Here is a 13,238-nt window from a genome sequence, read left to right as displayed (position 1 = left end):
GGGACTGCTGAGACATGACAACCATTTGATCTGAACCTCAGGCTTAAATATTATGTTTTAAATATTTTATTTGTTTACAGATGTGGCTATAAACTTTCAACTGTAAAATCATTAGGGAAGGCAAAACAACTGCTATACATAAGTTTAGTAGTAGAATCAGACTTCCACAGTTTCAGAACCCTATAATTAAAACAAAAGGAAGAGACACTTCCAGCCAAGATGAAGTAACAGGGATCTGAGTGATCCTTTTCCCCCCTGCCTTAGGCAACAAAAACGTGAACAAAATATTCAAAATAATTTATAAGACACTAGAGGCCTGGTGCACGGATTTGTGCACAGTGAAAGGAAATTAATTAGAATATTTTAGAGGCCAAGGAGGGATTATGGGAGGTTGGCTCCAGGGCATGTCCAGCCCATCTTGCACAGTTCCAATCAGCTGGACCCAGGCAGCAAGCTAACCTACCGTCAGAGCGTCTGCCCCCTGGTGGTCAGTGCGCATCATAGCGACTGGTCAAACGAATGGTCGGACACTTAGCATATTAAGCTTTTATTATATAGGATTAGACGTTAGATAATAAAAGACAATGATCCCCAAGGGACTGAAACAAATTATATGAGCCCTAAAATTGCACCAGTACATAGCCTTCAGATCATTTTCAGGACATGCACAAAGAGATGATCACAACCCAGCTGATCGCCCGAGTTGTGGAGATGGAGCTAAAAGTTCTAGCAGACCAAAACAGCTAGGGTTCCCAGGGCAGAGTACCAAAGAAATGAGAGCTGCACAGAGGGAAGACTCTAAGGTCTGCAGAGTCCTCCTTCAGTACACAGCTGAGTACTGATCAATATGTGTGTAGAAAACTGCATGAGAATGGAGGAAGCACCACCTGAAAGGACTAGAGGTGATAGTGCTTGGCACTCAGTGATGGGAATCCAGGTCTGAGTTCCAGCCCTGGAAATAGCCACTCTGGAAAAAGACATGTTAGAGGACTACAAGATAAAAATCTGTCACCTAGAGTCAGCCTATGAACCACTGTCGCAGTTCAGTTCCCAGACTGGACACATTCCTGGGTTGTGGGCTCCATCCCCAGTGTGGGCATGCAGGAGGCAGCCAATAATGATTCTCATCATTGATGTTTCAATCTCTCCTTCTCCCTTCCTCTCTGAAACTGATAAAAAAAAATATATTAAGACAAAAAAGAAGGGAAATTTGAGAGTGATGTCAGCATCATGGCAGCGTGAGAAAACCTTAGTCTCCTCTCTTAAAGACACAGCAGGCTGGACAACTGTAATTCATCAAAGGATTCCCTGATCAACACGAAATGTCTGAGTGACCGCACATTGAGCCATCTGAAGGTGGGCTGTAAGAGTGAGCAGGACAGGCATGGGGGCAGGGAGGACCGAGAAGGGAGCTGCAGAAGCAGTCCAGCAATTCCAGCAGGTGCTATAGCTGTGCAGTAGGGTTGCAGCCTCCTCGCTGTGGACCGGAGGCTGGTGCACATTGATGCTGAACCCAGGGATAGAGACAGTGAGAAATGGTGCAAAGGGTAGCACTGCCACCATCACCAAGGAAAAAGAAAAAGCCACAGATGCACAAGTCTGCCTCTCCGCCACCCTCCTGTAGCCTGCCATTTCCAGTGGAGGCAGCAGCGGTAGAAAAAAGTTGTGAAGGAGCAGAGGCAACATTTTAAATGGAGTGGCCTATTCTCATTTGGGCTAAACCCAGTAGAAAGAATAAAGCTGCAGATGTTCATTTCCAAGTGAACCAGCTTACCTCCCCCACCTAACCCACCCTACCCATTGTGGTGGAACCTGGTAAAGGCAGAAGGGACACCTCAAAGAGTGCAGGGCAGCTGACTCTTCTGGTTGCAGGAAAACAGGGCTGGAACTCAGACCTGGATTCCCATCACTGGCCACACCACCACAGAGGTGTTGCCCAGAGACTCAGGCAACCACTTATAGAAGGGATGCCCACCTCCTCGGAGAATACAGGCCATTTTCCACACTGAAGCAACATCACCCCACAGAGTCCCACAAGTTCCAGTACTGCAGGTAAGAGAAAACAAAATTTGCACTGTAGCACCGTGTACTGGAAAACAAAAGAAATAACTCTACTTATCAACCTTCAGGATACCCATCTCAGCTACAAAGACAAACATAGACTCAGAATGAGGGATGGAAGATGATAACCCAAGAAATGGTATCCAGAGAAAAGTGTGTGTCACTGTACTTTTATCTGACAAAATAGATTTCAAGATGAAAAGAGTAAAAAGAGACAAATATGTACTTTTATACTGATAAATGGTACAATACATCAAGAAGACATAACACTTCTCAATATATATGCACCCAATCTAGGAGCACTGAAATATATAAAGCAACTACTAACAGAACTAAAGGGAGAAACAGACCAAAACTCATAGTAGGGGACTTAAATACTGGGAATGTCCAGCTCAGGTGATCAGGGACGCTGTGCCACTGGGACCTATAGGATGCCTATTAAATAAGGCCATTCTACCAAGCGCAGGAGTTTATATAGAAACAGACACAGGGAGACTGCCAAAATGAGGAAACAGAGACATGTCCAAGATGAAAGAACAGGACAGAACTCCAGTAAAACAACTAAACAAAGTGGAGACAATCTACCAGATGCAAAGTTCAAAACACGGGTTATAAGGATGTTCAGTGATCTCTGTGAGGACTTCTACAAAGAGATAGGAAGTATAAAAAAGAACCAGTCAGAAATGAAGAACATCTTAACTGAAATGCCGAATATATTTATAGGGAATTAACAGTGGAGTAGATGAAGTTGAGGATCAAATCATTTATTTGGAAGATAAAAAAGCAGAAAACACCCAATCAGAACAGCAAAAAGTAAGAAAAATCCAAACAGAGGGGAGAAAAAAATGGCGGAGGCTTAGACGGACGTGTTGGTCCTTCGTCCCGGAGCAGATAGGGGCGAGCAGCTGAAACGGGTAACAACCAGCCCGATCAAGCTGGGGAGGTTCAGCTGAGAGACAGTCTGCAGCCAGGAAAGACAGAGAACTCCTGAAAAATGCGGATGGTTAGAGATTGAGGCTGAAACTTCCCCCTGGGCGCCAGCGCAGCGGCGAGACCACGCCATCTTGGGAAGCGGTTACCTACCGGCATCCAGAGATCGGCTACTAACCCAGCGGCTACTAACCCGGAGGCGGCGACTTGCGGGCGGCGCGACTGCGGGAGCCCAGAGGAGGCCTGCGCCCCTCCACGGAGGGGCGGACACTCCTGGGCGGCCAGCAGAGGCACAGCGACCACGCCATCTTGGGAAACAGAGCTGCTTGAGACTAGGATCCTGGCCTCAGCACCACCCAGTCTGATCTCAGACGCATACCAGGACCCTGCAGCCACTGGGGACAGAGACCTGTGACCACAGCTACAGACCTGCAGACACGGAAAGTTCGGAGATCCCTGCTGCAGATCCGTGAGTAGCAGAGCCCATCCCCCCTTCCCCCAGGATCGTGGGCAGTGCCAGAGTAACTAACTGATAGACCTACCCCTTGCCGGGGCCTCAGCGCTGCAGAAACTTTGGCCTGAAAGTGCGCGAGCACCTTAGAACTGATCCTATGCGCACTTCGGGCCTCAGAGCCCTGGGCTGGGAGCAAAAACGCGCACAGCACCAGGAACTAATCCTGTGCGCACTGCTGGCATCAGAGCCCTGGGCTGGGAGCAAAAACGCGCACAGCACCAGGAACTAATCCTGCGCGCACTGCTGGCATCAGAGCCCTGGGCTGGGAGCAATCGCGCGAACGGGAGTTTGTCCGCCTAGCACAGGCCCAGAAACCCCGTTTCTCAGGGCAGGAGGCAGCACCAAGCACCAGTGACTTGACTGTGTTTCTTATCACCTGCGCCTGAGATCCTGATTTCCTGTGCATTCATACTAAGAGCCAGTGAATCCAATTCCTGGTGCAAGGGCACACAGGGACCCTGATTCTCAAGGTGAGGTTGCGCGAAGCAACAGAGACTCTGATACTGAACTCTTGGGGAACTCTGACTCCTGGCGCAAGCTAGGGGGCTCTGCTCTGGTGCTAAACACGCGTCAGGGGGGCCTCTATTTCAGCACAGTGCAGGCAGGGTCCCTAATTCTAAGGGCACGCGCGAGGCCACATTGAGTGTTGGCAACACTGACACAGAGCGAGCCTGGTTCCCACCAACCAACAACAACCACACATCTTAGTGTCAGAGCTCTTCAGTGACACTAGGGTGGTGGGAGCCTCCCACTGCGCATGGCCCAGGCCCACGCAACTCAACCTTTGAACCATCAGGAGATAATCAGAATGAAGAGACGACACAATACCCAGAGGAAAGACAATGAAGAATCACCAAGAAAGGAAATTAATGAAGCTGAAGCGTGCAACATGACAGAAAAAGAATTCAGAATGATGGTTGTACAATTCATTCACCGGATGGATGAGAAAATCAACAACCTATGCAAGAATCAGGAAGAAATGAAAAGTGATATAGCTACAATCAAAAACACCATGGAAAGTTTCAACAGCAGACTAGAAGAAGCAGAAGACCGAATTAGTGAGTTAGAAGATAAGGCAGAGAAACAAGCTCAATCTGAACAGCAACTGGAGAAAAGAATTAAAAAACAGGAGGAGAGCCTAAGGGAGCTTCAGGACAACATGAAACGAAGTAACATACGCATAATAGGGCTGCAAGAAGGACAAGAAGAGCAGCAAGGATTAGAAAATCTATTTGAAGAAATAATGACAGAAAACTTCCCAGATATGGGGAAGAAAAAAGTTACACAAATACAGAGAGTCCCAGGCAAGATGAACCCCAAAAGACCGACACCAAGACACGTCATAATAACGATGGCAAATGTACAAGACAAAGAGAGAATCTTAAAGGCTGCAAGAGAGAAACAGAGAGTTACCTACAAAGGGTCCCCCATCAGATTATCAAACGATTTCTCAACAGAAACACATCAGGCCAGAAAAGAATGGACGGAAATCTACAAAGTGATGCAAAGCAAAGGACTGAATCCAAGAATACTCTATCCAGCAAGGCTATCATTCAAAATTGAAGGGGAAATAAGAAGCTTCACAGACAAAAAAAGGCTAAGGGAGTTCATCACCACCAAGCCAGCAATGCAAGAAATGCTAAAGGGACTGGTGTAAAAAGAAGAAATAAAAAGCCCAGAAAGAAAGCAGCCACAAAAAAATAGAAATGGCTACAAACAAGTACCTTTCAATAATAACTTTAAATGTAAATGGACTAAATGGTCCAATCAAAAGATATCGAGTGGCTGAATGGATAAAAAAACATGACCCATACATTTGCTGTCTACAAGAGACCCACCTCATTAGAAGGGACTCACACAGACTGAAAGTGAAGGGATGGAAAAATATCTTTCAGGCAAATGGAAATGAAAAAAAAGCTGGGGTAGCAATACTTATATCCGACAAAATAGACCTCAAAGTGAAGGCCATAACCAGAGATAAGGAAGGCCACTTCATAATACTAAAGGGATCAATACAACAAGAGGATATAACCCTGATAAACATATATGCACCCAATGCAGGAGCACCCACATACATAAGAAAACTCCTGGAAGGTATCAGGGGAGAGATCGACAACAATACAATCATAGTAGGGGACTTTAATACACCACTAACATCACTGGATAAATCCGCTAGACAAAAACTCAGCAAAGAAACAGCAATCCTAAATGACTCACTAGATCAGATGGACTTAATTGACATCTTCAGAACACTTCACCCCACAGCTGCGGAATATACATTCCTCTCAGGTGCTCATGGGACATATTCAAAAATAGACCACATATTGGGTCACAAGCAAAGTCTCCACAAATTCAAGAAGATTGAAATCATAAAAAGCATCTTCTCAGACCACGATGGCATAATGTTAGAAATAAACCACAATAAAAACAACCCAAAATACTCAAACACTTGGAAGCTGAATAGCATGTTATTAAATATTGATTGGGTTACCGATGACATCAAAGAAGAAATTAAAAACATCCTGGACACTAATGACAATGAAAACACAACAATCCAAAACCTCTGGGACACAATGAAAGCAGTCCTGAGAGGGAAGTTTATAGCTCTACAGGCCTACCTCAAAAAACAAGAAAAAATGGTAGTTAATCATCTAACTCTACAACTCAAAGAATTAGAAAGAGAGCAACAAGAAAAGCCCAGAGTGAGCAGAAGGAAGGAGATAATAAAGATTAGAGCAGAAATCAATGAAATAGAGACCAAAAAAACAATACAGAAAATCAATGAAACCAAGAGCTGGTTCTTTGAAAGGATAAACAAGATTGACAAACCCCTAGCCAGGCTCACCAAGAAGCAAAGAGAGAGGTCCCAAATAAACCAAATCAGAAATGATAGAGGCGAAATAACAACAGACCCCAAAGAAATACAAATGATTGTTAAACAATACTACGGACAACTCTACTCCAACAAACTAGACAACCTGGAGGAAATGGACAAATTCCTAGAAAAATACAACATTCCAAAACTCAATCAGGAAGAATCTAAAAATCTCAATAGGCCAATAACGATGGAAGAAATTGAAGCAGTCATCAAAAAGCTTCCAGCAAACAAAAGCCCAGGACCAGACGGCTTCTCAGGGGAGTTTTACCAAACTTTTAAGGAAGAACTGAAACCTATCCTCCTCAGATTACTACAAAAAGTCCAAGAGGATGGAACACTTCCAAACACATTTTATGAAGCTAGCATCACCCTAATACCAAAACCAGGTAAAGACAACACAATGAAAGAGAATTACAGGCCAATATCCCTCATGAACATAGATGCCAAAATCCTCAACAAAATCTTAGCAAATCGGATCCAGCAGTACATCAGAAGGATCATACACCATGACCAAGTAGGATTTATCCCAGGGATGCAAGGATGGTACAACATCCGTAAATCAATAAACGTGATACATCACATAAACAAATTGAAAGAAAAAAACCACATGGTCATATCAATTGATGCAGAAAAAGCATTTGACAAAATCCAACACCCATTTTTGATAAAAACTCTCAGCAAGGTGGGAATAGAAGGATCATACCTCAACATAATAAAAGCCATATATGACAGGCCCACAGCCAACATCATACTCAATGGACAAAAACTAACACCATTTCCCCTAAGAACAGGAACAAGACAGGGATGTCCACTCTCTCCACTCCTGTTCAACATAGTCCTGGAAGTATTAGCCATTGCAATTAGACAAGAAGAAGAAATAAAAGGCATCCAAATTGGAAAAGAGGAAGTAAAACTGTCCTTATTTGCAGATGACATGATATTATACATACAGAACCCTAGAGACTCCATCAAAAAACTACTAGACTTAATACATGAATTTGGCAATGTAGCAGGATACAAAATTAACCCCAAGAAATCCGAGGCATTTCTATATACCAATAGTGAACTTTCAGAAAGAGAGATTATAAAAACAATCCCATTTACCATCGCACCCCAAAAATTAAGATACCTAGGAATAAACTTAACTAAAGAGGTAAAAGACCTCTAATCAGAAAACTATAGGACGTTGAAAAAAGAGATAGAGGAAGACATAAACAGATGGAAGAACATACCATGTTCTTGGATTGGTAGAATCAACATCATTAAAATGTCCATATTACCCAAAGCAATCTATACATTCAACGCACTTCCCATTAAAATACCAATGGCCTTCTTCAAGGATCTAGAACGAACTCTCCAAAAATTCATCTGGAATAAAAAAAGACCCCGAATAGCTGCAGCGATCCTGAGAAAAAACAAAGTAGGTGGGATCTCAATGCCAGATATCAAGCTGTATTACAAAGCCACTGTTCTCAAAACTGCCTGGTACTGGCACAAGAACAGACATATAGATCAGTGGAATAGAATAGAGAGTCCAGAAATTAGCCCGAACCAATATGCTCAATTAATTTTTGACAAAGGAGGCATGAACATACAATGGAGCCAAGATAGTCTCTTCAATAAATGGTGTTGGGAAAATTGGACAGATATATGCAAGAAAATGAAACTAGACCACCAACTTACACCATACACAAGAATAAACTCAAAATGGATAAAGGACTTAAATGTACGACAGGAAACCATAAAAATTCTAGAAGAATACAAAGGCAGCAAAATCTCAGACATATGCCAAAACAATTTCTTCACTGATACAGCTCCTAGGGCAGTTGAAACTAAAGAGAAACTGAACAAATGGGACTACATCAAAATAAAAAGCTTCTGCACAGCAAAAGAAACCATCAACAAAACAACAAGAAAACCCACCTCGTGGGAAAACATATTTGCCAACGTCATATCTGATAAGGGCTTAATCTCCAAAATTTATAGGGAACTCATACAACTTAACAAAAAGAAGATAAACAATCCAATCAAAAAATGGGCCAAGGATCTAAATAGACACCTTTCAAAAGAGGACATTCAGAAAGCCAAGAGACATATGAAAACATGCTCAAAGTCACTAATCATCCGAGAGATGCAAATCAAAACAACAATGAGGTACCATCTCACACCTGTCAGAATGGCCATCATCAACAAATCAACAAACGACAAGTGCTGGAGAGGATGTGGAGAAAAAGGAACACTTGTGCACTGCTGGTGGGAATGCAGACTGGTGCAGCCACTATGGAAGGCAGTATGGAGGTTCCTCAAAAAATTGGAAATGGAACTCCCATTTGACCCTGTGATCCCACTTCTAGGAATATATCCCAAGAAACCAGAAACACCAATCAGAAAGGATATATGCACCCCGATGTTCATAGCAGCACAATTCACCATAGCTAAGATCTGGAAACAGCCTAAGTGCCCATCAGTAGATGAATGGATTAGAAAGCTGTGGTACATCTACACGATGGAATACTATGCTGCTGTAAAAAAGAAGGAATTCTTACCATTTGCAACAGCATGGCTGGAACTGGAGAGCATTATGCTAAGTGAAATAAGCCAGTCAATGAAGGAAAAATACCACATGATCTCACTCATTCATGGATAATAAAGACCATTACAAACTTTTGAAAAATAATAGATACAGAGGCAGAGCTGCCTCAAACTGATTGTCAAACTGCAGTGGGAAGGCCAGGGAGGGTTGGGGGGGAGGAGGGAGAAGATTAAGAGATCAACCGAAGGACTGGTATGCATCCATATAACCATAACTAATGGACATAAGACACTGGGGGGTAAGGGAGGGCAGGGGTCTGTCAAGGGCGGGGGGGAAAAAAGGACACTTATGTAATACACTTTGTAATACTTTTAGCGAAAAATAAAAAAATAAAAAAATAAATAAATAAAATAAAATAAAATAAAAAAATAAAAAAAATAAAAGAAAAATCCAAACAAATGAAGATAGTATAACAATCCTCTGGGACAACTTCAAGCATATCAACATTTGCATCATGGCAGTGCCAGGAGGTGAAGAGAGAGAGCAAAGAATTGGAAACTTATGTGAAAAAATAATGGCAGCAAACTTCTCTAACCTGGTGAAGGAAATAGAAATACAAATCCAGGAAACACAGAGAATCCCAAACAAGATGAACTCACAAGAGGCTCACACCAAGACACATCATAATTAAAATGGCAGAGGTTAAAGAAAGACAGGGAATCTTAAAAGCTGCAAGATCAAACATATAACTAATAAAATGGCAATAAATACATATCTATCAACAATTACTTTAAATGAAATGGATTAAATGCTCCAATCAAAAAGCATGTGGAGGCTGAATAGATAAGAAAACAAGACCCTTATATACTCTGTCTACAAGGCACTCACTTCAGATCAAAAGACACACACAGATTGAAAATAAAGGGATGAAAAAGATATTTCATGCAAATGGAAACAATTGAAAAGCTAGTACAGCAATACTTATACCAGACAAAATAGACTTTAAAGCAAAGGCTGTTAATAAGAGACAAAGAAGGACTCAGCAATTCTAATTCTGGGTATTTATCCAAAGAAACACTAAATCGAAAAGATACAGACATCCACATGTTTATTGCAGAAGCATTTGTAATAGCCAAGATGTGGAAGCAACCTAAGTGTCTATCAATGGATGAATGGATAAAGAAGAAGTTGTGCATATATACAGGGTGAAGCAAAAGTAAGATGTACAGATGTGAGTACATGAAACAGTTTATTTATATATTATTATTTATTCTTGTATTTTTATACAAACAACTGTAAAGCTACTTTTGCCCCAACCTGTATACAATGGACTATGACTTCACCATAAAAACATATAAAATGTTGCCATCTGCAACAACATGGATGGACCTAGAGGTTAATGTGTTGAGTGTCATAAGTACAGCATAGGGAATGTAGTCAGTATATTCTAATAAGGATGGTGTTAGATGGCTATTAGATTTATTGGGGTGATCATTTTAATAAATTATGTAATGTCTAATCACTGCGTTGTATACCTGAAACTAATATAATAATGTATGTCAACTGTAATTGAAAAGTAAAAAAGTACTTAACATAAAAGAAAACATTTCTATTAAATCTTACCTCAATTAAATTTCAAATAAGCCCTTATTTTTTAAAGATATGTATCTCAAAAATATTTCTGATTTCAAATTACATGTTTTTAGCCCTAACTGGTTTGGCTCAGTGGATAGAGTGTCGGCCTGCGGACTGAATGGTCCTGGGTTTGATTCCAGACAGGGACATGTGCCTTGGTTGCGGGCACATCCCCAGTAGGGGTGTGCAGGAGGCAGCTGATCGATGTTTCTCTCTCATCAATGTTTCTAACTCTCCTTCTCCCTTCCACTCTAAAAAAATCAATAAAATATATATTTTTTAAAAAATTACATGTTTTTAAATGGCAATTAGGAATTATCTAGAATGAATTACTCTGATTTCTTTGACTAAAAGTTTTGATTGAATAACTTTGTGCAAATGGAATAATTTAGAAGGGAAAGGTACATAATTAAAGTTTGAATTATATAGAAATGCTTTGAAATAGTTTGATATAAACTGTAATAAGGTGGAAGTAATTTTGGAATTCTAATGTGCCTTGTTTTTCCACTTCTGCAGAGTGTATATAAATGTGACTTCCTGAACTTGCAGCTTCAGCAACCACTCCAGCTTGCACAGGATGCTATAGATGCCTTTTTGAAGCAGCTGAAAAACCCTATTGATTCTCTTCCTGGAGAACTTTTCCATGTGGTTGTTTTCTCTCTCCTCCTTTCTTATTTTCCATCACCTTACCAGAGATGGATTTGCTGCAAGAAAGCCCATGAACTGTTAATGTTAAATGGTTTATTGCTTATCATCACACCTGATTCCTCCCATCAGAATCGTCATGCTATGATGATGAAAAGCTGGAAGATTGCTATAGAATCCCTGGGCTTTAAACGTTTCAAGTATTCAAAATTTTCACATATGCATCTGATGGCATTTAGAAAAATATCCCTAAAAACGACAAGTGACTTGGTAAGTAGGAACTACCCTGGGATGTTATATATTCCTCAAGATTTCAACAGTATAGAAGATGAGGACTATTCTAACACTTCCTGCTATGTTCGATCAGATATAGAAGATGAACAACTGGCATATGGTTTTACAGAGCTCCCTGATGCTCCATATGACTCAGATTCTGGAGAAAGTCAAGCCAGCTCCATTCCTTTCTATGAGCTAGAAGATCCCATATTGCTTTTAAGCTAATATATAAACAGAAAACCTTTCATTCCAGACTCCGAAATTGCTTACACTAATCGGAAATACTAGCATGAACTCAGTACTTAAAACCTGGTTTGCAAAGGAGAAATGCAAAGGTTGTCAGAGTTTGCTATTTTTTTCTACTTTTGGATTTTAAAATTTATTCTTATATAGAAATCTTAAAGTTTCATGCAGAGTGTGATTCTTGTCATAGCAGAAACCACTATTACATTAGCATTTAGCACTCAGATATCATAGAAAGATACCTTTTTCTTAGTATTATTGTGAAAAATGAAGCATAATTTGCTATGTATTTTTTCATCTTTTCAATGTTGACTTTAAACCATTGCAGTGAGAAACTTTGGGATATGTAGAAAACTGTAGATTGCACTTTGATGGTTAACCAGTTAAATATATCAGAAATAGATTGATTTAGCTGTTTTGTGATGCACTTATTCTTTTTTCTAACTAAATTGTTATCTGTTACAGAAAGCCATTTTCTTTTCAGTTTTATGTGGTGATCCAATATTTCCTGAACTTCTTGGGATTGATGGTAATTTTTGTCCTTGTTCTTGCTCATTTGGCAACATCAGATACTGGGGGAGAGAGTTCCCCCTAAATGTGTATTGTAATTTGATTAGCACAGTACAAAAACCACCATTGCCAAAGTAGAGTTTTCATAACTTCCTGTTCTTTTGAGCCTTGGTGTTAAATATATTTAACTGTGCACGTTCACTTTTGTTTTTTTAAATGTAGAATTCATTTACAAATTATCCTATTTAAGTAAGGAACAATATGATACTCAATATTGATCTAAAACACCTCTGTGAAAGGGTTTGCACTCGTAAGAGAGCTTATGTTTTATCTAGACTAACTTTTCATAAGGGGTCCTCACTTTTCCACTAAGGAGGTATACTGCACTACAAGTCTGAAATTATATAGAAAAAAATTAAAAGTAATCTCTGCTGGTAGTCTCATAAAATGGTTTTGAGCTTTTGGTATTCTTATTTCTATATAAATGCTAACTAAAACTTTTCTTTGAAAATATAAATCATTCATTGGCTGTGGAAATTTTCCCTTTCCACATTGATAAATCTTTCTGTGTTTCTGAATCAGAAGCAAATGGTTAAGGAGAAATATATGTCCAAACAAGACAAGATTTAGTTTAAATAGCTAAGAATATTTAGTCTATGTTGTCTTACCAGCCAGAAATTGTCATGTAAATTATCATTTTTAAGAGTGCCACTGTGTGGATTTTTTTTTCAAGTGGTTTTTACATTAAAATTACCTCATACTGAGGTTTTTGCACTGAAGTATCAGTTTCAGATTTCATGGTTAATGTACGTATGTGTGTGTGTGTGTGTGTGTTTAAAGAAAACTTGTATTTTCAATAGTTGATCTAAATTTCATAAACTGCACTTCTTTACTCTGGTAAAACTGATGTTTTTGTGCTTATTGTGAATTACCGTAGTTAATTTTGAATGTCAAACTTTATTTAGAAGTACAAAGTGTATTTTTAAGATATAAATGGTTGAATGTGTGTACCT

At 40.1% G+C, this 13,238-nt stretch overlaps 1 protein-coding gene across 1 annotated transcript in view; it reads left to right on the top strand.

Moving 5' to 3' along the window:
* SAMTOR (S-adenosylmethionine sensor upstream of mTORC1) overlaps positions 1–13,004 on the top strand; it is a 137,459-nt gene extending 124,455 nt beyond the window's left edge. The window contains exon 5 of the mRNA XM_070423749.1: positions 11,068–13,004. Within this exon, the coding sequence (XP_070279850.1) occupies positions 11,068–11,697 (630 nt within the window). The 3' untranslated portion in view covers positions 11,698–13,004. The remainder of the gene's footprint in view (positions 1–11,067) is intronic.
* The last annotated feature ends 234 nt before the right edge of the window (positions 13,005–13,238 follow it).

The sequence above is a fragment of the Myotis yumanensis genome, unplaced genomic scaffold (genome assembly GCF_028538775.1).
Source record: "Myotis yumanensis isolate MYYU_CA2020_CCGP unplaced genomic scaffold, mMyoYum1.0.hap1 SCAF_9, whole genome shotgun sequence".
In the NCBI taxonomy this organism is placed as follows: domain Eukaryota; kingdom Metazoa; phylum Chordata; class Mammalia; order Chiroptera; family Vespertilionidae; genus Myotis; species Myotis yumanensis.
Note: the sequence above shows the minus strand (reverse complement) of the source record. Positions and strands in the feature narration are given on the sequence as shown.